Source organism: Dendrobates tinctorius, unplaced genomic scaffold (genome assembly GCF_039654945.1).
Source record: "Dendrobates tinctorius isolate UK_male_01 unplaced genomic scaffold, ASM3965494v1 ptg000232l, whole genome shotgun sequence".
NCBI classification, from domain to species: Eukaryota; Metazoa; Chordata; class Amphibia; order Anura; family Dendrobatidae; genus Dendrobates; species Dendrobates tinctorius.
This window is the reverse complement of record NW_027361899.1, coordinates 11,573,124-11,598,873: the sequence shown is the minus strand read 5'-3', so window position 1 is coordinate 11,598,873 and position 25,750 is coordinate 11,573,124. Positions and strand designations below refer to the sequence as shown.

At 46.4% G+C, this 25,750-nt stretch overlaps 1 protein-coding gene across 1 annotated transcript; it reads right to left on the bottom strand.

Moving 5' to 3' along the window:
- Positions 1-5,402: 5,402 nt before the first annotated feature.
- On the bottom strand, positions 5,403-23,399 carry LOC141060047 (uncharacterized). Its single transcript, XM_073556305.1, has 7 exons — positions 23,320-23,399; positions 23,083-23,193; positions 15,912-16,079; positions 15,705-15,828; positions 15,492-15,589; positions 11,541-11,598; positions 5,403-8,663 (listed from the first exon to the last, which is right to left on the bottom strand). The coding sequence occupies exons 2-7, from the start codon at positions 23,188-23,190 to the stop codon at positions 7,609-7,611; spliced, it is 1,611 nt and encodes a 536-aa protein (XP_073412406.1). The 5' UTR covers positions 23,191-23,193; positions 23,320-23,399; the 3' UTR covers positions 5,403-7,608.
- Between the last annotated feature and the right edge of the window lie 2,351 nt (positions 23,400-25,750).

Below are 25,750 nucleotides of genomic sequence, written 5' to 3'. Positions count from 1 at the left end.
GAGTCCGTTTTCCCTTCCAAGCTTACCTGTTCCTTGTGTACCCATCTCTGATTCTGCTCTCAAAAATTTCCTGCACTGCCACTTCAAGTGTCCAGGTATACCACAAAAATAACAATGGATATTGTTCCTTTGTGTAGTATTTTTACCTCTATGCTCAATGTGATCCCTGCTCTTGGAGAATACTGTGGCTCTAGGTTTCAGTTGACTGTCTTCCTTCTCATGAACTACCGCTATTTTAGCCTTGACCTGATTTTGTTTCATGGATCTCCTTATTTTGTCAATAAAAACTGTTGCTTCTTGCAATGATGGCTGAGTATTAGCCAATTGCACTGAGGCAGGATCTAAGTACTTGAACTTCTTTACAAAAAATTTGATCATGGATGCCGGCTCTTCGTGAGGCCTGAGATCCATTACCATCCTATAGGCCTGTTCAAACTTTACCAAAAAAGAGAATGGGTCTTCAGAAATATTTGTTTGTAAACTCCCTAAAATATCAACTGTAGGCATGTCTTCTCCGGTTGTAAACAATACCAATTGTCTAAGTCTGTCTTCTTTTGTACTATGTGTCATTTCATTCTCATCATTTAATCTGGGTGTGGTCTGTAATCTTTTTCCCATATGTGAAGGTAACCAAACTTTGAATATTTTATTCTTTTGCTCATCATTCAGATTGTATTTGTCTGTGTTTGATTCAAAAGTGTCCGCATTATAAAAGGCATCCATCTTATCGTTGTAATTTGGAATGTCTTTTACAATTTTCATTAGCTGATCGTGTATTTTCAGATTAATGCGTGCTGCTCTGTCATGTAATTTTTTCCGTTGTAATTCTACTGCCTCTAATTCCTCTACTGAAGCATCTGGATCCTGCATGTTTGGTACAAATGATGACGCAGCACCGTCCTCCTGTTTACCTGTTGATCTTGTGTTAGCAGAAACCCTTTTTATGTCTTGTCGTAATTTAGACAATAACTCTGTCCTGGTATCTATTTGATCTTCCAATTGTTCTATATGCTCTGACAAAATCAAACAATTTGGACAATCAAAGTAATCCCCGTCAGACTCCTGTGTGTCACCTGGTGTGTCAGTGTGATTAATGTCTTGTGTGACAATGCATGTTTTATAGGTGTTAGGTTCAGTTTTCTCAAAGACTAAGCTATTATACACATGAACTAGCTGCATAACATTCTGAAGTTTCCTTTGTAATTTTCTTACTGAGAAAAACCTTTTGTCAATTTTAACGTTTTCTGCCTCACATTGATTATACAAACTAGCCCATAATTGGGCATCCGTATGATTATGAACAAACTTGAAATCTATGTTACTTTTCTTAGCATAATCATGTATAAAATCCATTATATTTTTTCCTCACCTATTGAGAGTCTTTCCCGTCAATGGATGGTCCTCTGTGTCCTTATGCAATCCTCAGATCTCCGTCTGGATGAGACGCATGCAGCTCTTTACGATCCTCACCCGTCGTCTCCAGGTTCAGTGTGATCCTTGTGCCGTGAAATAGTGGAATTCCTGAGGAGGCTTGTACAACAGGTGGTTTTTAGCAGAGTTCGTGCTCCCCCCTTGCACAATCGAGGAAGGAATGCCAGCCAAAATTAGCACAAAAGATCAAGCTGGCTCAGGCTCGCCAAAATGTAGAAAAATATATATATATATCTTCTTGCACGTTTGAGAATCAAAAGTAAAAGCAATGTTGAATTGAGGATAAAATAAATCTTGTTTTTAATTGTTCATTTCAAAAAGTGATTACAAAAATGAAGAAAAGTAAGTTCATAACATGCAATAATTATTTGAAGAGAAAACGAGCATTGTTCTTACATATAGTCTTGAGCAGCTGTGTTGTCCGGGTGTTCGAGAGTCTCAAGGGATATGAGATCTCCTGAACAAGAGTTAGGCCGGCTTTATATACTATTCTGACCTATAAACTACAACCACATATGGTGGCTTGCCACTATGTTCATAACTTCTTCCATATTAAGTGAACCCTAGTTATTTTAACAATATGCATAGTTATTTATGCATTACCTTAGTCTGAGATATTTAAGCCTAAAGTCTGAGATCTTTAGAACCATTCATTATCTCTAAATAGTCACATTTTGACAGCTTTGACAAGTGACCTATAGACATTTGACAAGAGAGACAGCTGTGTGAGCCAAGGCACTCAGAACAACTCAGTCACTTCTCTAAAGTAAGCAGAGCCTCTGCTAGCTGGACTCTGTATATTTTTTATTATAGAAATACTGATATTTTACAATATTATTACTAGTTTTGCATTGGATATATTCTCCTACTGGAATATACTTAAATCCATGGTATTGATAATAGGATTTAGCTTTCGGAATGAAATTAGTGCATGTAGGTTTTTGTATCGTAAAAACTGATATTTCTTCTTCCTCCTTTATCCCGCTACATGTATCCTGTACATGTGAATCCTTGAAAGTTCTGGTAACTTTAAAGTTAAGTGAATTATTATCAACAAATGCTGAAGCTTGAGACTGTGTGTCATCCGTACCAACTTACCATACCACCTGTTAGCACTGTAAAAGGATAAATGTCAGTAAACAATAACACTTCTTCCCATTATTATTTCATAGCACCCTTTATTCTATAAGAGCAGTACAGATGAAAACAGGTTATATAGTACATGTCATTTAACAATACACAAGATACATGCAATTAAAACTAAACATGGCTAAGTGGCAGGTACAATGGGGGTGAAGAACTTGCCCGTGAGGGCTTATAATCTATAAGCGATACAGTAGGGGAGGGTACAAGCTACTGATATGACAGTGCGGTAGCGGCAGAGTTAATGCAGGTTGTAGGCTTATGAAGGCTTTGAAGGTCAGGGATGAGAAATGGAAAACGGTCTTAGGAGCGCAGGAAGGAGACTCAGACAAGAGATGGGTTTAAACCACAACGCATTTCGACGGAGGATCAGTCTTCATCAGGTGATCCTTCGTCGAAACGCGTTGTGGTTTAAACCCATCTCTTGTCTGAGTCTCCTTCCTGCGCTCCTAAGACCGTTTTCCATTTCTCATTGCTCCTATCCTTCATTGGAGGTTTTCGGCTGGAGCTGCGGTGGAGACCTGACATCCTTGTCTGCCCCTGGGTTGCTTCCTAAGCGCTCCTTTATGACCGCTTATCACTGACTCTTATTCACTTGAAGGTCAGGGAGACTCTGATCATTTGGGGTAGCTAGCTAGTTCCTGAGTATGGTGGAAGCACTCGAGAAATCTTGCGAAAGTTGCATTAGAAGCAGACAAAAGAAGGAAGAAGGTCTTGTGAAGACCTATAACCAGAGAGTATGAGTGGGGAAGTAGTACTAAAGTAGCTCAGAGATTTACAGTATATTATGAGATTATGGGTGACCTTGTAAGACATTGGCAGTAGGAAGCCAGTGATGGCATTTTCAGAAGGTAGAGGCAGGAGAGTAACGAGGGAAGAGATTGATTAATTAGGCAGCAGAGTTAAGGATGGATTGGAGGGAAACAATGTTAGAGGCTACAGAGAAGGCTGTTGCAGTAGTCATTCTTTCAGAGCGTGGATTCAATAAATCTTTTTAAGATGGTGGTGGGAGGTGTGATAAGTGTTTGAATGTGAGAAGGACAGAGCAGAGTCAAACGTTACTGGAGAATGAAAGAATTGTGGAGCCGTTTGCAGGGATTGTAAATTCTGATGGGGGTTTTGTTCGAAGTGGTGGAAAAATAATAATAGATTCAGTCTTATATATGTTGAGTTTAAGAAAGCAGGAGGAGAGGAGGACGTTACTAAAATTCTAGATATGGGTGAGATGACGTTTGGGTCAGAGTATTTTAGTTACATCATGTCAGGAACACCGCACTCCACTTGCTCACCGAGCTAGTGCGCATGTCCTGAGTACAAACCTGTGCCCAAAGATACCTGTGGAGCGGGGCAGCAGTGGTGACGATGCGTGCTCCAGGCTCACAGGACCTGTGTCACTGAAGGTAGAAAGCAGTGAAGGACCTACAATCATGTGACTGCAGGGGGCGGGGCTTAGCGTCCTGCTGCTGGAGATAAGTGCAGGATTCTACTACAGGGATCCTCAAATCAGACAAACGGGGGTCATACACAGAGAGGGCAGCGCGTTACCAGAGGGACAAGCTGAGAGTAGTCAGAACGTAAGCAATGAGTCATACACGGAGATAGCAGCAATCAGAGACTAGTCAGGACATAGGCAATGAGTCAGAAACCAGAGAAGCAGATAAACAGTACAGAATCAAGAGACAAACTCAAAACAGGGGACAGAACCATATAAGCAAGCTAGAAGACAATCAGAAGGCACAGGTGTTATGAATGAGTCACCGAGGAGAAAAAAACAAAAAGCAAGCTAAGCCCAGAAAACCGGAGAGGTTGGTAACTAGCGGATCCTATCCACAACAACTAGCAGTAGCCGTGGAGCGTGCCTACGGTGGTCCTAGACGCCTCGTCACGGCCGGAGAACTAAATAAGCCTAAAGAAAGAAAGGGAAAATCTAAACTGCCCCAGAGCAGACCACAAAGCAATAGACAGCCCCCAACATGTATTGTCGGTAAAACAAGATGAAAACACAAACACAGATAGAAAGACAGGCAGAGCAAACGATGGGGCCCTCACTAACTAGAAAGGACAGGAAAGAAAAGCTGCTGTCTGCAATCACGCAAAAACCCAGCCAAAAAATATCCAACACGTCTGATAGAAAAAGGCCCTGAAGTCGCTAGACTTCAATTCCCTATATCAGCACTCAGGTATATTCTGAAGACAGAGCAAAAGAGATCACTGATCAGAGACAAAATGGGGATTCAGCCCAGTCCCAGCCAGGGCTGGCTGAACACAAAAACTAAGTAAACCAGACGAAAACTCATATGAACAATAGCAGAGAAAACTTAGCTTTAAGAAGGCAGGAACCAAGCTGGAAACCAAAAGCCACAGTCAGGAAAAATCACCAGCAAGAAACTAGGGAGTTGGCTGCCTTAAATCCAATCAGAAACTCCTGATGTCCAATCGCAGTCCTCTTCCTCAGGTGGCTGGTCTCTGCCATTTAGATCAGCTTCATTACCTCCCTTCACCAACAAAGGGAGTCCAGATAGAGAACTCACTACTCCTCTGTCAGCACAGCCAGCTCCATAACCCTCACCAGAAGCCAGAGGCAAACCCGAAAATGAGCTCACAAAAGCACAGGCACACAGGGGTCACCACACTCGGCCAAAGGCAAAAGTATAACTGACAGGGATTGGAGTCTCCCAGGGCTATAAGAAGCCCTCCTTGAGCAAAAGAGAGGCTACAATAATTAACCCCCGGCATGCAGGTCAAGCCTGCACCGAGCTCAAGACATTAACCCCTGACGTACAGGTCAAAACCTGCACTGGGATCATGACACATCAAGGCAAAAGGTGTAAATGGAGAAGAGCAAGGATCTCAAGATAAAACCTTGAGGGACACCAACAGAGAGTAGGCTGTGGTGGTAGTGGGAGACACTAAATGTGTGGTTGGTGATGCATGAAGTGAGTCAGAAGAGAGTAAAATCAGTAGGGCCAAGGGATGAAAGGATATGTAATAGGAGGGAGTGGCCGCTGTGTTGAAGATAGAGGACAGGTTTACGATGAGGACTACAGAGTAATGTTGATTAGTTTTGGCAATCAGCAGTTTGTCGGTATTTTTGATTCAGGCAATTAGAGTGGTGAGGTCGCAACTTAATTGTAGCTGGTCAAATAGTTAGATAAGAAGTGGTAAGAGAGTACAAGGTGGACATGAAACCCAATGAGTTTAGGGGCCAATAAGAGTCAATGAGATGGGGTGAAAGCTAGACAAGGAGGACTGGTTGAGTGATGGCTTCTTAAATGTAGGTGTGACGGTTGCATTTTTAAAGGAATGGAAAACTCCAGTGTTTAATGATAAACTGAAGAACTATATTACAGCTGGGATAAATACTGTAGGGTGGTTAGAGAGGAGATGGGTTAGGGTGAAGTAGACAGGTGGCGAGGAGAAATTGGAACTCTACATTTAATGGGTGAGGAGAACATTAGCATCTTGTATGCACCATGGCGACCTCGCTCTGTAATATTGCATAGTCTGCCAGTTTGTGCCTCAGTTGCTGTTGATCCTAAACAAACTTTTCAATAATACAACTTACAATTAATCAAAGAATCCTAATGACGGTAGACACATCACTGACTTATAAAGGCATCCTGTTACAGTACCACGCTCAAATACAGTGAGCTCCTTAGAAAACCAATTTTTTCACAAACGTTTGTAAAAGCAGACTACATGGCTAGGTGCGGGATCTTATGTACCTGTGCCAAAGGGACTGAAAAGGAAAATGTATATTCAATTATTAGGGAATGTATACCAACTGTTATACATATAGTGAATGTGGCGAAGTCCTCAGATGGGACTAGTAGTGTTTTTTTTTTTTTAACAGAGTTTGTTTTAATATTTCCATGTTGAAGTGTAAATGAGACAATATTTTCTTGCTCCTTCTAACAACAATTTAGTAATTGGCTTTGGCCACAGCATACAAAGAAAAGAGTCCCTGATCTTTAGCGTTAGAGAAGAAGGGCAGCAGAGTGTTAGGCTATGTGCACACGTTTGGAATTTCCGCAGAAATTACCGCGGCATTTCCGCAACTCCATGCCGCGGGAAATACGCATGCGGAATTGGTATGCGTATTTCCACTAAACACTAGTATTTTGCAAGCGATTTGTAGCATCGCTTGGAAAACTGATGGACAGGTTGGTCACACTCGTCAAACATAGTGTTTGACAAGTGTGACCAACTTTTTACAAGATAGGATGTTAAAAATAATTTTAAAAAAATGTTAAAAAATGGTTATTCTCACCTTCCGATGGCCCCCGATCTCCTCATCGGCACTCCCGGCATCTTCCGGTCCAAGTGATGCTTTGCGCGAAGGACCTTTGTGACGTCACGCTCGCGAGAGCGTGACGTCATCTCAGGTGATTCGCGCAAAGCATCACTGGGACCGGAAGATGCTGGCAGTGTGGCGGACAGGCGGGAAGACCCCGTTGGCCGTCGGAAGGTGAGTATGTCCCGATTTTTTATTTTAATTCTATTTTTTTACAGGATTATGGTACCCAGGGCATGGAGGAGTCTCCTCTCCTCCAGACCCTGGGTACCATCCGCACATGAAGTGCTCACTTTACGCATGGTGGGCATAGCCACATGCATAAAGTGAGCGTTTCAATGCAATCTTATGGGTGCGGAATCGCCGCGATACCGCAGAAATAATTGACATGCTGCGTATTTTTCCGCTATGCGATTCCGCAGTGGAAAAATCCACAGCATTAGCACAGCAACTGCGGAATCCCATAGGATTCTATGGGATGCATTTTCTTAGCGTTTTCGCATTGGAAAAACGCCGCGAAAACGCAACGTGTGCACACAGACTTACAGTGACTGTCACTGTGCTTATACAGTCAGGAACAGGACAGCGGCCATGTGTATAGAGCATCGTAAGACTGCACCACAGCTTTTCTGACTATCGTCACATGGGTCCTCTAAGTATTAAGTTATTCATCAGGATACATTATTGGGTAGCAGGTCCTACAATGAATCTCAAACTGCAACAGTTCCACATTCTGAGAATTATAATGACTTCTCACCTGAGTGAATCTTTAGATGTTCGACCAGATATGATTTCTGTCCAAAACATTTCCAACATTCAGGACATGAAAATGGCTTCTCTCCTGAATGAATTCTCTGATGATTTATAAGACTCGATTTCTGGCTAAAACATTTCCCACATTCTGAACATGAAAACGGCTTCTCCCCCGTGTGGATTCTTAGATGTCCCACAAGACTTACCTTTTGTCCAAAACATTTTCCGCACTCAGAACATGAAAATGGCTTCTCCCCTGAGTGAGCTCTCTGATGATATACAAGACCTGATTTCTGACAAAAACATTTCCCACAAACCGAACATGAAAATGGCCTCTCTCCTGTATGAGTTTTCTGGTGTTTAATAAGACCTGATTTGTTCCCAAAACATTTGCTACAAATTGAACAAGAAAATGGCCTCTCTCCCGTGTGAGTTCTCTGATGTATAACAAGATCTGATCTATGGCCAAAGCATTTCCCGCATTCTGAACAAGAAAATGGCTTCTCCCCTGTGTGAGTTCTTCGATGTTCCCGAAGAATTGATTTCTTACCAAAACATTTCCCGCATTCTAAACATGAAAATGGTTTCTCACCTGTGTGAGATCTTAGATGATCCACAAGATATGATTTCTGACCAAAGCATTTTCCACATTCAGGGCATGAAAATGGCTTCTCCCCTGTGTGAGTTCTCTGATGTTCAAGAAATACTGACTTATAGCCAAAACACCTCCCACATTCTAAACATGTAAATGGCCTCTCATCTTTGTTCATTCTTTCTTGCATAGAAAGGTTAGATTTCTTGTTAATACGTTTCCCAGATGGTAATGTTTTTCCCTGTCTATGTTCAGTTCTTTGTTTGCCGTTTGGTGATTGATTACATGAAGATTTCTTGTGACTGACGAGGTCAGTGGACAGATCTCCGCTGTGAAAGACGACGGGGACATTCTGAGTTATGGAATTAGCTTGTGTGCTATAGTTATCTTCTAATTCATCATAAGGAGATAAAAAAGTATGTTCATAGAAGGGCGTCATCCAGTCTTCAACTGGAAAAACAAAAAATTTTTTTTATTTTTCCAATAATAAAAATATCAGCTATAATGATGCATTTAAGGCACTGTGGAATTAATGGCGCTAGATAAGAGAGTAAGATAAAAAAAAAATAAATAATAGTTATGAATCCACCAATCTATAGAAAAATTCATTACCAAATAAAAAAAAATAAAGAAAAAACAAAACCAAAGTAAAATGGAACTGCAAGAAAACAGCTACTAATAATAATGTACAATTTTCATTTACTTGTTGGTTATCCCTCTACAAAATACACTTTAGACATAGCAATCTCTTCCACAAGCTCTCCTCTATGCTGCCTCACCCACTATCTGCTTGGTTATCTCTATGTACCATCCTACCCTTGCTTTCTGTTCTGCTAAGGTTTTACGACCAACTTACTTCATAGTCTAAACATCCCATTGACATTTTTTAAGACTTACCGTATTTTTCGGTTAGACGCACTTTTTCCCACCAAATTTGGGGGGAAAATAGGGGTGCGTCTTGTAATGCGGTGCGGATATACCTTACCGGACCGTGGTGGAGCAGGGTGCCGGGGTCGCTGCTGGAGGAGGCAAGAGTGGAGCGTTGCTGCTGGGATAAGGTAGCCCCCGCACTTACATGGTTTACTGTGCGGTTGACTCCGGGAAAATGGGTGCCGGGGGCGGCGCATGCGCAGATGGAGATCTCGGCACCAAGTGCGGGAGCTCTGGGCTTTCACAAATTGTCAGCAGTGCCCCTGCACCACCGAACATCCGCAGCGGCGCACATCGAAACACCCCCTCATCCCAGCCTGCAGCAACGCTCCACTCTTGCCTCCTCCAGCAGCGACCCTGGGTCCCGGCTTCACCGCAGCCACCACCCCCGGTAAGCAATAAGACACATGGATTATAAGAAACACCATCAGTTTATTAAAAAAAAGGGTTTTTTTTCCTATTTTTCGCCTCAAAATTTGGGGTGCGTCTCATAATCCGCAAAATACGGTATTTCTTTCAGCTGCATGTTTCTGGAATTTGCTACATAGATTAGTATTCACCATATCAGTTTTACCCTTGACCTGAAATCACAGTTTTTGTAGGGAACCTGTCATCAGGTTATTGATACCTCATCTGAGAACAGTATAATGTAGGAAAATAGACCCCGATTCCGACGATGTACTGGGTGCAGCAGCTGTGATACAATCAGGCGATGTGCCCACGTATGCAGAAAATTTCTGCATAAAAACAGGACTCCTTCCCAGATAACGCGCGGTTTTTTTCCCGCAATTTTTGAGTGTTTTTGCCGCAATTTTTTTCCGCACGTCCCCAGACACATAGAAAATAGCCAGAAATGCGGAATTTACAGCGAAATTAATGAGCATGCTGCGTTTTTTTTCGCGGTAAAAAGCGCATCAATATGCACAAAAAGTGCAAAATGCATTAAAATGAATGGGAAGCTTCTTTTAAGCGTTTTTTTGAGCGGATTTTTTGGTAAACCCGCGGGAAAAACCGCTGTGTGTGAACACAGCCTCAGAGTTCTTAGATGTATCATGTCGCAGATCTCAGAAACCTGACCCTGCCAACACCACAGCTTTCTGTGTGCATGGTCTATTGACAGTGAGCTACTTATAACAGGAGGAGGCGTGGTTGGACAGCATGCAGCTAGTCTGGGCAATGATAATGTCCTAGTGATAAAACCTTCACTGTAAGTAAACAGCACGCTCAGTGCTTTAACCCCTACCTCACGCTGTCTTCAGATTACATAGCAAAATCCTGCTGCTGACACATTTGCTTTAATAGAACTTTTATTCCATTTTTTTTTTTTTAGACTATACCTCAGAATGTGATCCAAACAGTTTTCCATAAGCGTAATATCTGTGCCTAGAGATGTGCTGTATTGGTTGGGTGATGCTGCTTAACTTACCTTTTTATTGCTGTGACATTGTAGAAAACAAGCACTTTTACCTTCTGAGTCACCCCTTTATCCTCATAGACAGTAATTAGTGATGAGCGAATGTGCTGGGATAAGGTGCTATTATTTGAGCATGCTTGGGTGCTAACTTAGCGTCTGCGGCTTGCTCGAATAATATGTTGGCGTCTCCGCGGCTGCATGTCTCATGGCTGTTCGAGGCGTGATCTTGAAAACATTCCCATCAATAGGGTCATATGAGTAGAATACTCATCGATATTGCGCAAAGGACGGGCCGGTCCAACTGGACATGCATTGTTAGCATTCACCAAATCCAGAACATTAACGGACCAAAAAACCCACCAGGCAGGAGGACAACCAGTTAGGACACACCGCCACCAATGGAACAAGACATGTAGTCTTCTTACCTGTCTGGTGCCTACACAACTTCCTAAATCCTGTATACGTGCAAAAGTCCAAAGCAGGAACCAGCAACGTTCTGGTTTATTTATTGAAATCTTCTTCTAAAGTGCGCAGGCGCCAGACCTCTCTGACCTTTCCCGGCGCCTGCGCACTGCAGTACTCTGCTCTGCCCTCTACAGGGCAGATAAAGTACGCCTGTGCCGGAGCCGCGACGGGAAGCAAAGAAGAGACGTCACTTCTACAAGATGGGAGGCGCCGGACCGGACCGCTACACCCATCGGACCAAAACCGGACCCGGACCGCCCCAGGGTGAGTATAATATAACTCGTTTTTCTTATCTTTCAGGTTACATCAGGGGCTTGTCTACAGCACTACAGAATGCATTACAGAATGCTGCAGATAAGCCCCTGATGGCGGTGCCGGCAGCTGATAGGCGAAAAATGGGGTGACAGATTCCCTTTAATGTGTCACATTCCACCAGTGCAAAAAACTATGAATGAATAATCTGGCACTAGATGAATCATTAACAATAGTAGTAATAATGATTTACGAGCGTCTCTCACCTGTCACCGGCACTGGTGTGGGGTTTTCAAATCCACTCATCATTCCACCGAAACTTTCCTGCAAGAATCCCACAGAATAGACACGAGAAAATAAAGGAATCATCATTGTAGAATTATACAGAGAGAAATTTTTCGGCATGAAATTATCTGAGTTTATGGCTAGGGTCACACGACCGTTTTACGCCTCATCCAAGAAAATCAGGCTGACTACGCTAACCATGCTCTGATCAGAGTTTAATCCGATTTTCCTGCATGAGGAGAAAAAAAATAATAATTCTCCATCTTCTCCATTCAGTCTGTGAAAATTGGACCGCACTTGAAAGTCATCCAAGAGCAGTCTGATTATTTTCCACAGATCCATAGACAAGGACGGCATACTATGATCCATTAATCGGATGTAACTCATGCGATTTTTTTTCTCAGACCAATGTAAGGAATTAAACATATTGTCCATGTTCCCCCTCGAATAGACAAGTGTTATTATAATATAAACTGTGATGTGCATTAATTATGTTGATATTGAGAATTGCTGACAGCAGGGATAGCAATAATTAATGTTTGGGACTAGCCCTGAATGGGAAGGGGTAACTGAAGGAACAAGAGACAGTGACTGTCAGGAAGTCAGTAAGGGCCCAGAAGAACTGCCACGAGAGGTGGTGAGTTCTCCTTCAATAGAAGTCTTCAAACAGAGGCTGGACAGACATCTGTCTGGGATGATTTAGTGAATCCTGCTTTAAGCAGGGGGTTGGACCAGATGACCCAAGAGGTCCCTTCCAACTCTACCATTCTATGAGGTCTAGTATGAGCAGTGCCATATGATGAGGGTGTCCCTACCGAGAGAGGAGACAAAGAGAGAGGATAACGAGATCCAGTATCAGAGAAGAAGAAGAAAAGGGACTGAAGGAACAGAGTGATCGGAGACGGGTCCTGGGTCAGGTCGCCTAGAAGAATGGCCTAGAGTTTATAATTCAGAGAGGTAACGGTCCTAAGCCGGACAGAGTATGTAAGATGATGAGAATGTCCCGGGCAGGAGTTCCAGAGCGTCAGAGACAGAAGAGATAAGTATTAGCCATACGGGCAAAGTAGTTCCACTAAGGGGAAAAGGAAACGGAACCGCATGTTGAGCATAGGACTCTTACAAACTGGACTGTAGTACTGAACAGTGTTGTGGTGAAGTGAAGAGGAACGGTACAGATAGAGAATAAGTGAGTAATGAGGGAGGAATTGAAATTTCGTGGAAAGTGCTCGGTATTGTGAAGGAAACATTCATCTACTGTATGTAATTGTGGGGAAGGTGACTTGACGGACAGACGTGACTGGTAGTAGGAGGGGACGGTTTGTGCACTAGAGACGGAGATTGACAGGATAGAAGGGTGACAGCTGGGAAAGGTGGATAGGAGAGTGCAGTACCTAGAAATGACCACAAGATGGCAGGGGGGAGTAGCTTAGGACTTAACATCAGCTTACGGCTTGAGAAACGCTTAGTCATGGGGGGCGGGGAGATAGGAACCCAGGAGGGGAATTCTCGGTGAGAGAGGGGATAAATAGGACAGGGTAGGGTTCCAGAGAGGCTAGTCCCAGGAGGAGCTCGGTAGAAGACGGTGAACAGAGAAGAGCTCGACCAGGGGACTGACAGCAAAGAGACAGTCAGGGGGGTGGCCCTGACCCAACGGACCGCAGGACAGACGAGGCCCCGGGGTTACCGATTGGACGACAACCTCGGTCAGGTGAAGCGCTGGCGGTAGATTGGTCTAGGACAGCCCCAGCGAAAGATCCGCGAGGGATGTTACTTCGACTGGAAGGAAGGTGCAGGTATCCGGGCCTGGAGACGGAGAACTGTAAAGAGACTGCGGTGCGTGGTTGTGGTCGTCAGGGAGACGACGAATAAATCCGGAACTGTTACAACTGAACTCTGCCTCCGCCTCGTCCTTGCATCGCCTGGTGTCTGTGTCATCTGGACGTGGTAAGCAGTTGTCCACCCCCCAATCCCGGCCCCTACCACATTATCCCTGCCAAATTACCGTTCAGTAAAAAGTTTATTTTTGAATAGTGGTCTCCCTCACTGAACTGTGAAACATCTGGTCCTGGCAAACCAGCAACATCGGTTACATGCGGCCTGCACCGGCGTAGCTCCCTCACAGTACAAGTCCACACCTCCAGCTCCATGTAACGTGCTGGGGTGCAACAGATGAGTGCCTCACCCACAGCTATTGCCCCAAGCCACGTTACGCTCGGTGTAGTTGGCAGAATCGAGTCTTGCAGCTAGAAGAACAGTTATGCGGGGAAGACCAGCGTTACGTAGAGGATGGCAACTGTTGTGCGGTCTAAGATGGTGCCAAACATGAACTTCGCAATGGCGGCTAGTGGCGCTGAACAACAAGAAGGTCCCACACATCGTGGGTGTAGAGGAATGAAAGGGCGAGATGCGGTGTCCAGCCTACCTATCAGAGGGAGTATTATAACTGGAAGTGCCAGCCTACAGCAAAGAGTGGCCATTGTAAGAAAACAAAGAGGAAGGATAAGGCCTGTAAGGTGTGATTCAAGAGAATGGGCGGAAGAAAAATGGGATGGTGAGCCAGAGAGAACGCCACCCAGCAAAAGGCAGAGCCATGATGGGCACCAGTCAGAGACAGTATGATGGTGGAGTGTGATTTTTAGTTTGGGAAAGGCGGTGGGGCACAGAGTGAACCGGTTCAGGAGATAATCGGGCGAGGATAGTTGCGCCAACTGATGGCGATGAGGGAAGCAGAAGTGAGGCCGGGCAGCCTTATGGAGGGGACGGAGGCAGGGTATAAACAGGAAGCGGAACCTCTGACAGTCTGGTTCATGGCCCTCGGACGGGTAAAGCGCTTGGAGGCCTTACAGGTCCAAATACTGGTGGGTTCCCCACCGACCCTGGAATTTGCCCACTCTCTTCACCGAACGCCTCTTGCTACCAAGGCACGGTGGGTCGAGGACGTGATCCGCAATAAAAAGAACAAGGAGGAACAGGTATGGGCTCCGCTGATTGGCCCTGGAGGTGAGAACCTGACCCGACGATTGACGAGGGGGATGCTTTGATCGCAATAGGGGTAACGGCCTCCGAGAAGAAGAATGCATCAAACCTATGGTGTATATAAACACCTGTTCTATCTGGCACGGCCCCTTTCCATTTTATGCTCAGAGATTTCAACCAGGAGGGGTTGTGCATTTTCTGAAGGAAGATGGCCGGAGGGGTGTGGTTTGCGGTAGCCGTCTTCTGAGTGAAGATGGAACGCGAGACCCCAAGACAGTCTACAGCAGTGCCACCCAGAGTGAAGAAACCCATCCCAAGGGTCCTAATTGCCCCATGTTTTGAGGCTCTCGTAGAGGGGCTAGCCAGAGCAGCGGTAACAAGTTCTTGCTGCAACATAGAAGAGGTGGTATTGCTGAGAGAGGTGTCCACAGGACTGCTGGCAGTGGCAGCAAACCCAGCGGATGGGTATGTGGTGCTCCACCTTCAAGAAATGTACCGTGGCGCAAGAGACGACTACCTCGCCCATGGCTACCGCCCTGTGCCACGTTACACTGATTCCATCTGAGGGAAGACATTGGCTATGAGCACAGCTCCATAGAATAACATAAGGACAACTGCTATAGGTAAAAATGACTGATAGCGCTCGTCCGATTTTTATGGTCAGAGTACTGCTGTGCTCAGAAACAACAATTAGATTATTCAGCAGTTGCTTTTACAATAAAGTAGCATTTTATCACTTCTAGAGATGACTCTGCAGATATCACTGTCCTTTGTGGTGACATTAAAGAGAATAGCTGCTCACAGTATTATTTTTATATTTGTACATTTTATCATCTCGTCATTACTGAAAGCAAAAATCAAATAAAGTCCATAGTACACAGCACGGTGACTGGAGATTGATGTAAAAAAGCATCTACCAATCTATAGAGGATTTTCAGGAATCTCATCTCATCTACCTGATGATCCAGGAAGACATCTTCCTCTTTTTTTAAACACTCCTGGGAATATAGAGGACTGGGACATCTCTCCGGGGGATTTCTCGGACTGGATCCATCTATAGGAGATAACCGCAGTGACTGAATACATTGTCTATATGTGATGAGCAGATGATGGGGAATCTAGACGACTCTCAGACCTGTTCTCTACACCCCAGGAAGGTCTCCTCTTACCCGGAGATGTGATGGACCGGTGATCCTCCATCATGGCGTCCATGTACAGATCCTTGTGTCCTTCTATATACTCCCACTCCTCCATGGAGAAATAGACGGTGACGTCCTGACACCTTATAGGAACCTGACACACACAATGACCCGTCATTAGCAGACCCCTCCCCTGGCGTTACTGTATAATGTCCCAGCATTCCCGGCAGCGCTCACCTCTCCGCTCAGCAGCTCAGTGATCCTATTGGTCAGTTCTAGGATCTTCTGCTCATGTATCAGCGAATGAGGTGGAGGCTCGGTGATGTCACTCGGGGTCCTGCTCCACCCTCCTGACACCCCGGGGGTCACACACTCCCCAGAAGACGTCTTCACTACCGTGTGATCCTGTGTATGGGGAGATGCCGATCACTACACAGAGGCCAAGAATCCTTCACCTTTCCTGAAGTCCACTCTGTCCTCATCTACACTCCCTGCAACCTCCAAGTGGCAGTCATATACTGACCTCCAGGCCCGACCACTGCCAGTTCTCCACCTGGCTCCTTCACTTTCTCTCTGCTGACATTCTCACCATAATCATGGGTGACTTCAACATCCCCATTGACACCCACCAGTCAGCAGCCTCCAAACTCCTGTTGCTCACTTCATCTTTTGGACTTACTCAGTGGTCCTCCTCAGCCACCCACACAGACGGACACACATTAGACCTGATCATCACCCGTCTCTGCTCCCTATCTAACTTCACAACCTCTCTTCTCCCTGTATCTGACCACCATCTACTCACATTCTCATCCCTGTCTTCTTCACCTTTCACCCATGTCCAACAACTAACCCACCCCCGCAGAAACCTCACACATCTGGACTCTCACACTCTCTCTAACTCTATTCTGCCACTGTCCTCCATATCTTCACTCCACGACACAGACACTGCCACTAGTTTCTACAATACCACTCTTGCATTGGCTATCGACTCGGTCACCCCTCTCATGCATAGCAGAGTGCAACGAATCAATAGGCAACCCTGGCACAATAACATCACTAAGCAAGTGTCCAGGCTTGTGGAGCGGCGTTGGAAGAAGACGCATTCGCAAGACGACTTCACCACATTCAGACAAGCAATACTTGCCTTCAAATCAGCTCTCACCTCTGCTAAACAGGCCTACTTTACATTCCTGGTATCTTCCTTATCCTACAACCCCAAACAGTTGTTCAACACTTTTAACTCCATGCTCCGCCAACCACTGCCCCCTCCGACTTCCCTAATCTCTGCCGATGACTTTTGAAACACACTTCCAAAATAAGATAGGCCAAACAAGGCAAGTCTTTGTTGTCCGACCACCACAACCCCTTTGTTATACCAGACCAATGCCTTAACCCTATAACTTCCCTCTACAAAATCACTGAAGGAGCGCTTGCTCATCTCCTCTCCAAATCACACCTCACTACTTGTGCACTTGACCCCATCCCATCTCCTCCCCAACCTCACCACCACACTTATGCCATCCCTAACCCATCTCTTCAACCTATCACTAACTTTTGGTACCTTCCCCTCTGCTTTCAAACATGCCACAATCACACCTATCCTTAAAAAGCCATCCCTCAACCCGAGACCTATGTCCAGCTATCGTCCCATATCGTTGCTCCCATTTGCTTCCAGACTCATTGAGCCGCAAGTCCACGCTGAACTTTTCTCTCACTTTGCATCTAACTCGCTCTTCGACAATTTACAATCTGGCTTCTGTCCCCACCATTCCACTGAGACAGCCCTGACCAAACAGACAATTCTCTATAGTCCTCCTTCTAGACATGTCCTCTGCCTTTGACACAGTTGACCACTGCCTCCTACTACAGATCATCTCTTCATTTGGCGTCAAGGACCTCGCCCTATCCTGGATCTCCTCATACTGTACCAACCGCACATTTAGCATTTCCTACTCCCACACTACCTCCTCATCTTGCCCTCTCTCTGTTGGTGTCCCTCAAGGCTCTGTCCTAGGACCCCTTTTCGTCTCAACCTGTACCCTTGGCCTGGGACAACTCAAAGTCTTATTTCTTCTAGTACCATCTATATGCTGATGACACTCAGATCTACCCCTCTGGCCCAGATGTCACCTCTCTGCTGTCCATAATCCTGGAGTGTCTATCAGCCATAACCTCCTTCTTCTTCTCTCGCTTCCTTAAGCTCAATATGTACAAATCTTAACTAATTATCTTTCCTCCATCTCGCATACCTTCCCTACATGACCTATCACAATACATGACATCTCACTTTCACCTGTCCTGGAAATCCACTGCCTTGCAGTAACCCTTGACTCTGCCCTGTCCTTCAAACCGCACATCCAAGCTCTCGCCACCTCCTGTTGCCTCCAGCTTAAAAATATTTCCAGAATCTGACCTTTCCTCAACCCTCACTCTACCAAAATGCTTGTGCATGCCCTAATCATCTCCCGTCTGGACTACTGCAACATCCTCCTCTGAGGCCTACCTTCTAACACTCTCGCACCTCTCCAGTCCGTCCTTATCTCTGCTGCCTGACTAATTAATCTCTCTCCTCACTACACTCATGCTTCTTTGCAAATCCCTTCACTGGCTCCCAATTTTGCAGTGTATCCAGTTTAAACTACTCACACAGACCTACAAAGCCATCCATAACCTCTCTCCTCCGTATATTTTCGAACTAATCTCCCAATATATTCCCTCATGTAATCTCCGGTCCTCCCAAAACCTCCTTCTCTCCTCCACACTTATTCGCGCCTCACCTAATCGCCTCCAAGACTTTTCCCGAATAGCCCCATCCTCTGGAATTCTTGCCCCAACAAGTATGACTATCCACCACATTTGGATGCTTCAGACGAAACGTGAAAACCCATCTCTTCAAGCTTAGAACCTGCAATGTCCGCGCTGCAACCTCAACACCATCCGAGCAGCAGCAACCCCCCAACCTACTGTCTCCTTCCCCACCATTCTGTAGCATGTAAGCCCGAAAGGGCAGGGTCCTCTCTCCCCTCTGTACCCGTCTGTCATTGTTAGTTTGTTTACTGTAAGTGATATCTGTAATTTGTATGTAACCCCTTCTCATGTACAGCACCATGGAACCAATGGCACTATAGAAATACATTATATTAATATCACAGTTTTATCAACTCTTTGGCTGATTCTTTGTTTTTATGCTTTTGTTTCATCTTCCCCTTTTTCCAAGAAACAGAAATTATATTTATCATTTGAGAAAATAGCCTCATGAGGGCTTGTTTTTTGCTGAGACGAATTGTAGTATTGACCTAAAAATGACCCGGTAATAAGATTCTTCCGGTCAATACGATTTTGCTGATTTCAAGGTAAGGTTTTATTTGTATATTGTAGTGGTTCAAAAAATTCAGAATTTTTTTAAAGAAAAAAAAAAATCTGGTTTGTGTGTCCCTTATCGGAGACATGTTGCACATTAAAAATGCATGTCGATGCACGTACGTGTGAGGGCTCGTTTTTGCAACTGATAACATTTGCAGGTAAATGTAACGCTTTTATCACTTCTTTTTGCATTATTTTGAGCAATTGTGGCACCTAAAAAACATAAGTTCTGGCAATTCAATTTTTTCCTTCCATTTTGGCATTCAGCATATTTCTATAGTTTTCTATGTTATTACTTCAGGCGATCACACACGAGCCAACGTCAAATGTGTTACCTTTTTTTTATTTTTTTAGATTTTATTATTTTTATTTGGAAAAAAAGGGGGATTACAATTTTTATAAGTTATATTTTTCTTAAAATATTTTACACTTCTAACTAGTTACCTTAGTACACTGCAGTATTGCAGAGTATTGTAAAATCACTGGTCTTCTATGAGGTTCAGTCACAAGCCCATGGGCAGCCCGGTGGCTCAGTGGTTAGCACTGTACTGTATATACGGCAGCCCGGTGGCTCAGTGGTTAGCACTGTACTGTATATACGGCAGCCCGGTGGCTCAGTGGTTAGCACTGTACTGTATATACGGCAGCCCAGTGGCTCAGTGGTTAGCACTGTACTGTATATACGGCAGCCCAGTGGCTCAGTGGTTAGCACTGTACTGTATATACGGCAGCCCAGTGGCTCAGTGGTTAGCACTGTACTGTATATATGGCAGCACAGTGGCTCAGTGGTTAGCACTGTACTGTATATACGGCAGCCCCGGTGGCTCAGTGGTTAGCACTGTACTGTATATACGGCAGTCCGGTGGCTCAGTGGTTAGCACTGTACTGTATATACGGCAGTCCGGTGGCTTAGTGGTTAGCACTGTACTGTATATAACGCAGCCCGTTGGATCAGTGGCTACCACTGTATTGTATATACGGCAGCACGGTGGCTCAGTGGTTAGCACTGTACTGTATATACGGCAGCCCGTTGGCTCAGTGGCTACCACTGTACTGTATATACGGCAGCCCGGTGGCTCAGTGGTTAGCACTGTACTGTATATATAGCAGCCCGGTGGCTCAGTGATAAGCACTGTACTGCATATACGGCAGCACGGTGGCTCAGTGGTTAGCATTGTACTGTATATATGGCAGCACGGTGGCTCAGTGGTTGGCACTGTACTGTATATACAGCAGCCCGGTGGCTCAGTGGTTAGCACTGTACTGTATATACGGCAGCACGGTGGCTCAGTGGTTAGCACTGTACTGTATATACAGCAGCCCGGTGGCTCAGTGGTTAGCACTGTACTGTATATACGGCAGCACGGTGGCTCAGTGGCTACCACTGTACTGTATATACAGCAGCACGGTGGCTTAGTGGTTAAAACTGTACTGTATATTCGGCAGCACGGTGGCTTAGTGGTTAGCACTGTACTGTATATAAGGCAGCCCCTTGGCTCAGTGGCTACCACTGTACTGTATATACGGCAGCACGGTGGCTTAGTGGTTAGCACTGTACTGTATATACGGCAGCACGGTGGCTTAGTGGTTAGCACTGTATTGTATATAAGGCAGCCCGTTGGCTCAGTGGCTACCACTGTACTGTATATACGGCAGCACGGTGGCTCAGTGGTTAGCACTGTACTGTATATACGCCAGCCAGTTGGCTCAGTGGCTACCACTGTACTGTATATATGGCAGCCTGGTGGCTCAGTGGTTAGCACTGTACTGTATATACAGCAGCCCGGTGGCTCAGTGGTTAGCACTGTACTGTATATACGGCACCACGGTGGCTCAGTGGCTACCACTGTACTGTATATTCGGCAGCACGGTGGCTTAGTGGTTAAAACTGTACTGTATATTCGGCAGCACGGTGGCTTAGTGGTTAGCACTGTACTGTATATAAGGCAGCCCGTTGGCTCAGTGGCTACCACTGTACTGTATATACGGCAGCACGGTGGCTTAGTGGTTAGCACTGTACTGTATATACGACAGCACGGTGGCTTAGTGGTTAGCAATGTATTGTATATAAGGCAGCCCGTTGGCTCAGTGGCTACCACTGTTCTGTATATACGGCAGCACGGTGGCTCAGTGGTAAGCACTGTACTGTATATACGGCAGCACGGTGGCTCAGTGGTTAGCACTGTACTGTATATACGGCAGCACGGTGGCTCAGTGGTTAGCACTGTATTGTATATACGGCAGCACGGTGGCTCAGTGGTTAGCACTGTACAGTATATACGACAGCACGGTGGCTTAGTGATAAGTGCTGTACTGTATATACGGCAGCAAGGTGGCTCCGTGGTTAGCGCTGTACTGTATATACGGCAGCATGGTGGCTCAGTGGCTACCACTGTACTGTATATACGGCAGCACGGTGGCTTAGTGGTTAGCACTGTACTGTATATACGGCAGCACGGTGGCTTAGTGGTTAATGGTGGCTCAGTGGTTAGCACTGTACTGTATATACGGCAGCACGGTGGCTCAGTGGTTAGCACTGTACTGTATATACGGCAGCATGGTGGCTCAGTGGTTAGCACTGTACTGTATATACGGAAGCACGGTGGCTCAGTGGTTAGCACTGTATTGTATATACAGCAGCACGGTGGCTCAGTGGTTAGCACTGTACTGTATATACGGCAGCACGGTGGCTCAGTGGCTAGCACTGTACCGTATATACGACAGCACGGTGGCTTAGTGATAAGTGCTGTACTGCATATACGGCAGCAAGGTGGCTCCGTGGTTAGCGCTGTACTGTATATACGGCAGCATGGTGGCTCAGTGGTTAGCACTGTACTGTATATACGGCAGCACGGTGGCTTAGTGGTTAGCACTGTATTGTATATAAGGCAGCCCATTGGCTCAGTGGCTACCACTGTACTGTATATACGGCAGCACGGTGGCTTAGTGGTTAGCACTGTACTGTATATACGGCAGCACGGTGGCTTAGTGGTTAGCATTGTATTGTATATAAGGCAGCCTGTTGGCTCAGTGGCTACCACTGTACTGTATATATGGCAGCATGGTGGCTCAGTGGTAAGCACTGTACTGTATATACGGCAGCACGGTGGTTCAGTGGTTAGCACTGTACTGTATATACGGCAGCATGGTGGCTCAGTGGTTAGCACTGTACTGTATATACGGCAGCATGGTGGCTCAGTGGTTAGCACAGTACTGTATATACGGCAGCACGGTGGCTCAGTGGTTAGCGCTGTACTGTATATACGGCAGCACGGTGGCTCAGTGGTTAGCACAGTACTGTATATACGGCAGCACGGTGGCTCAGTGGTTAGCGCTGTACTGTATATACGGCAGCACGGTGGCTCAGTGGTTAGCACTGTACTGTATATACAGCAGCACGGTGGCTCAGTGGTTAGCACTGTACTGTATATACGGCAGCACGGTGGCTCAGTGGTTAGCGCTGTACTGTATATACGGCAGCACGGTGGCTCAGTGGTTAGCACAGTACTGTATATACGGCAGCACGGTGGCTCAGTGGTTAGCACTGTACTGTATATACGGCAGCACGGTGGCTCAGTGGTTAGCACTGTACCGTATATACGACAGCACGGTGGCTTAGTGATAAGTGCTGTACTGTATATACGGCAGCATGGTGGCTCAGTGGTTAGCACTGCAGTCTTGCAGCGCTGGAGTCTTGGGTTTGAATCCCACCAAGGACAACATCTGCAAGGAGTTTGTATGTTCTCCCCGTGTTTGCGTGGGTTTCCTCCGGGTTCTCCGGTTTCCTCCCACATTCCAAAGACTGATAGGGAATATAGATTGTGAGCCCCATCGGGGACAGTGATGATGATGTGTGCAAACTGTAAAGCGCTGCGGAATATGTTAGCGCTATATAAAGATTATTATTACTAAAAGAGATTATAAGAGACTTCCGGCTGAAGACCCCGCACTGCCATGGTAACTAAACCGCAGCCTGCGATCCATGTATGATACCCGTCACTAAGGGGTTACAGGAGATCAGAGTGATGTGATGTGAAGCTCTCACCTCTCCAGTGATCCAGTAGATTATCTCCAGGGTGAGGTCTAATATCCGAGTCGCCATGTGGTCTCTGTCCGGCTCCATCCTCGGGGGGTCACTGATGGAGAGGACCATCGTCTGGTAAAATAAAGTACAAGGTCTGGTGAGTTGGGACTGAGATAAGTGGCAGGTGCCCCGACCAGTCACCGATCAGATGTGACCTCCCAGGACCTGCGGTGAGGTCACAGTCATGTGACCACTTACGGGGTAGATAAGAGCAGACTTCACACTGGTCACATGACAGGAAGGGCAGCAAGAGCGCCCCAGCTTTACTCCTCCCTCCCATGTGACTGATCACATGACCGTGACATCACCGCAGGTCCTGCAGTCACCACATTTGCAGTCTCCTCCCACAGAGGGTTGTGTCCTGCAGAGCCTCCTCCCTCCTCCACTGGTAGTGACGGACAGTCCGGCTCTTTTTGGTGATCTGGCTCACTCGGCTCCGCTCACCGAAGGCTCTTCTTGCAAAAAGTGCTCCTTTCCCCACTTTTTTCCCTCCTGTCCCTTCACTATAAAGCCTGGGCCTCATTATACAGCTGTGCAGGGGTCTAGTGAAGGCTTCTTAGCCCTTTCCTCAGTCTGTAGCTCCTGGGATCAGGCCCTCACTCCTGTCCGTATTGCTGATTTGTGTTCTCCTCTAATATCTGATATTTGTCCGTGTGTTCTACATTAGTCAGTGCGGTGACATCTGCCGGCACTGATTATTCTAAGGCTATGTGCACACACTGCGGATCCACAAGTGATTTACAGTACAATGTTATTCTATGGGGGAAAAACCCGCAGTGCACACGCTGCGGAAAAGTCCCAGCGGAAACGCAGCAGTTTATTTTCTGCAGCATGTCAATACTTTGTGCGGATTCCGCATCGTTTTTACGCCCATTCCAATATAGGAATCCGCAGGTGTAAAAACACAGGGGAAATCCGCACAAAATCTGCACTAAATCCGCATAAAAACCGCACGGATTTAGACCTGCGGATTCCGCACAGAAAATTCCACACAGCAATCCGCAACATGTGCACATACCCTTATAAGTAAATCCTTGGAGACAAGATCCAGGTTCTTACAGAGTAAGGCTGGAGTCACACTGCCAATTTCTCCTGCGATAATCGCATCGCATAGCACGGACTGGCCGGCACCTCTCCTGACCTGAGAATGACAGCATGATGGATTACTATGCAGCTGTCAAGCTCAGGTCAGGAGAGGTGACAGCCACTGCCAATTTTACGATCCGATTCTCGGATGAAAAATTCACCAGTGTTACTCTGCCCTAACTCATATCTGCACCATAAATGGCACCCCTTATCTACCAACTCTGGTATGCATGGTCACCTCACCCCCAATCCTGGTATGCATGGTCACCTCACCCCCCAATCCTGCTATGCATGGTCACCTCACCCCCCAATCCTGGTATGCATGGTCACCTCACCCCCCAATCCTGCTATGCATGGTCACCTCACCCCCAATCCTGGTATGCATGGTCACCTCACCCCCCAATCCTGCTATGCATGGTCACCTCACCCCCAATCCTGGTATGCATGGTCACCTCACCCCCCAATCCTGCTATGCATGGTCACCTCACCCCCAATCCTGGTATGCATGGTCACCTCACCCCCAATCCTGGTATGCATGGTCACCTCACCCCCAATCCTGGTATGCATGGTCACCTCACCCCCAATCCTGGTATGCATGGTCACCTCACCCCCTATCCTGGTATGCATGGTCACCTCACCCCCCAACCCTGCTATGCATGGTCACCTCACCCCCAACCCTGCTATGCATGGTCACCTCACCCCCAACCCTGCTATGCATGGTCACCTCACCACCAATCCTGGTATGCATGGTCCCCTCACCCCCAACCCTGCTATGCATGGTCACCTCACCCCCAACCCTGCTATGCATGGTCCCCTCACCCCCCAACCCTGCTATGCATGGTCACCTCACCCCCAACCCTGCTATGCATGGTCCCCTCACCCCCCAACCCTGCTATGCATGGTCACCTCACCCCCAACCCTGCTATGCATGGTCACCTCACCCCCCTATCCTGGTATGCATGGTCACCTCACCCCCAATCCTGGTATGCATGGTCCCCTCACCCCCCAACCCTGCTATGCATGGTCACCTCACCCCCAATCCTGGTATGCATGGTCCCCTCACCCCCCAACCCTGCTATGCATGGTCACCTCACCCCCAATCCTGGTATGCATGGTCACCTCACCCCCCTATCCTGGTATGCATGGTCACCTCACCCCCAATCCTGGTATGCATGGTCCCCTCACCCCCCAACCCTGCTATGCATGGTCACCTCACCCCAATCCTGGTATGCATGGTCACCTCACCCCCCTATCCTGATATGCATGGTCACCTCACCCCCAATCCTGGTATGCATGGTCCTCTCACCCCCCTATCCTGGCATGCATGGTCCTCTAACCCCCCTATCCAGGTATGCATGGCCCCCTCACCCCCCCTATCCAGGTATGCATGGCGCCACAACCTGCCCTCTTCTGACTTCACAGCGAATACCCGATTGATAATCTTTTGTGTCCCGTGATGTGAGGAGAGGGCGGGTTGTTGGGCCGGAATTGGCGCCTGCGCATTCCTCTCTTTCTGGCGCCATTTTCTTGAAGACACACTGCA

Excerpts from the sequence above, each read along its gene's own strand:
- LOC141060047 (XM_073556305.1), bottom strand. The coding sequence starts at position 23,190 with ATGGTCCTCTCCATCAGTGACCCCCCGAGGATGGAGCCGGACAGAGAC. Across the intron at positions 15,829-15,911 it reads CTGAGCTGCTGAGCGGAGAG|GTTCCTATAAGGTGTCAGGA; the intron begins GTGAGCGCTGCC and ends TGTGTGTGTCAG. Across the intron at positions 8,664-11,540 it reads CACACCAGTGCCGGTGACAG|TTGAAGACTGGATGACGCCC; the intron begins GTGAGAGACGCT and ends TTGTTTTTCCAG.